This window comes from Arachis ipaensis, chromosome B07, assembly GCF_000816755.2.
Source record: "Arachis ipaensis cultivar K30076 chromosome B07, Araip1.1, whole genome shotgun sequence".
In the NCBI taxonomy this organism is placed as follows: Eukaryota; Viridiplantae; Streptophyta; class Magnoliopsida; order Fabales; family Fabaceae; genus Arachis; species Arachis ipaensis.
Window position 1 is genome coordinate 1,452,091 of NC_029791.2, and position 1,008 is coordinate 1,453,098.

The 1,008-nt window shown below is 31.8% G+C and overlaps 2 protein-coding genes across 2 annotated transcripts in view; both read left to right on the forward strand.

Annotated features, from left to right (window-relative positions):
• The window catches only part of LOC107608769 (premnaspirodiene oxygenase-like), a 22,966-nt gene extending 22,501 nt beyond the window's left edge, over positions 1–465 (forward strand). The window contains exon 4 of the mRNA XM_016310500.2: positions 1–465. Coding sequence (XP_016165986.2) covers positions 1–313 — 313 coding nt within the window. The 3' untranslated portion in view covers positions 314–465.
• Positions 347–1,008, forward strand: part of LOC107606458 (receptor-like protein 12) — a 1,485-nt gene continuing 823 nt past the window's right edge. Inside the window, exon 1 of the mRNA XM_016308521.1 lies at positions 347–358. Coding sequence (XP_016164007.1) covers positions 347–358 — 12 coding nt within the window. The remainder of the gene's footprint in view (positions 359–1,008) is intronic.

The following is a 1,008-nucleotide window of genomic DNA, read 5'->3' on the forward strand; positions in this document are numbered from 1 at the left end:
TTGGGGTGGCGAAGAAGATGCTGAGAGATTCCGTCCCGAAAGGTTTCTAGAATGTTCCATTGATTACAAAGGTTGTGATGTTGAGTTCATACCCTTTGGTGCTGGGAGGAGGATATGTCCAGGCATTTATTTCGCTGTTTCAAGCATTGAAATTTGCGTTGCACAACTTTTGTATTATTTCGATTGGAAAGTTCCAAAAAATGGAGACATTGAAGGAGAATTGGATATGACTGAATATTTTGGGAGCACGGCAAGAAGGAAGAATGATCTTATCTTAGTTCCCATTCCATGGAATAGTAGTAATAATAACTAATAACAATTTAGCTCCAGGATTTGTTATTGGCCAATGTTGCTGTATGTACAAGGGAGATTCCAACTCTCGGACACTTGTTTAAGCGAATTAGTGAGCTAATCACTAAAATAATTCAATTTACTTTAATTATATATTATTATTAATTGATGATATGGTAATGTTTTCTATGTATGTTATTTTCTTTTCTTTTTGAAATTTTAGACTCTATGGCATATAATAATATAAATTTGTGCTTACCTTTTTTTTAATTTTTCACGGTATTCTCCAGTCCGACAAGTCAAGGATTAATTTGTCGCAGTACTAAGTTCCATTTAAGAGTTTGTCGCTGGCCAATGGATTGCTGCATGCATAAGGCGGAATTCGAACTCCTGACACTTGCTTAAGCGGACTAGTGAGCTTAACCTACATAGAGACATATAAGAATCCATAGAGTATTAGGCCAAAAAGAAAAAAACAATTAAAAATTAAAATAATAATAAAATTTAATCTCTCGGAATTTACTATTAGTAGTTTAGTACTAAAGTAGCACTACTTTCGAACTTTGACTTTGACTTTGACAAGAATTTTGTTCCTTTTTTTTTAATTTGTCTCTATCAGTTCAATTATGATGTATAAAATGAGTTATTGGTAAATTTTCTGTAAGATATACTAAAAAATACTTGATTTGTTTTTACATTTACACTAATAATATTTTA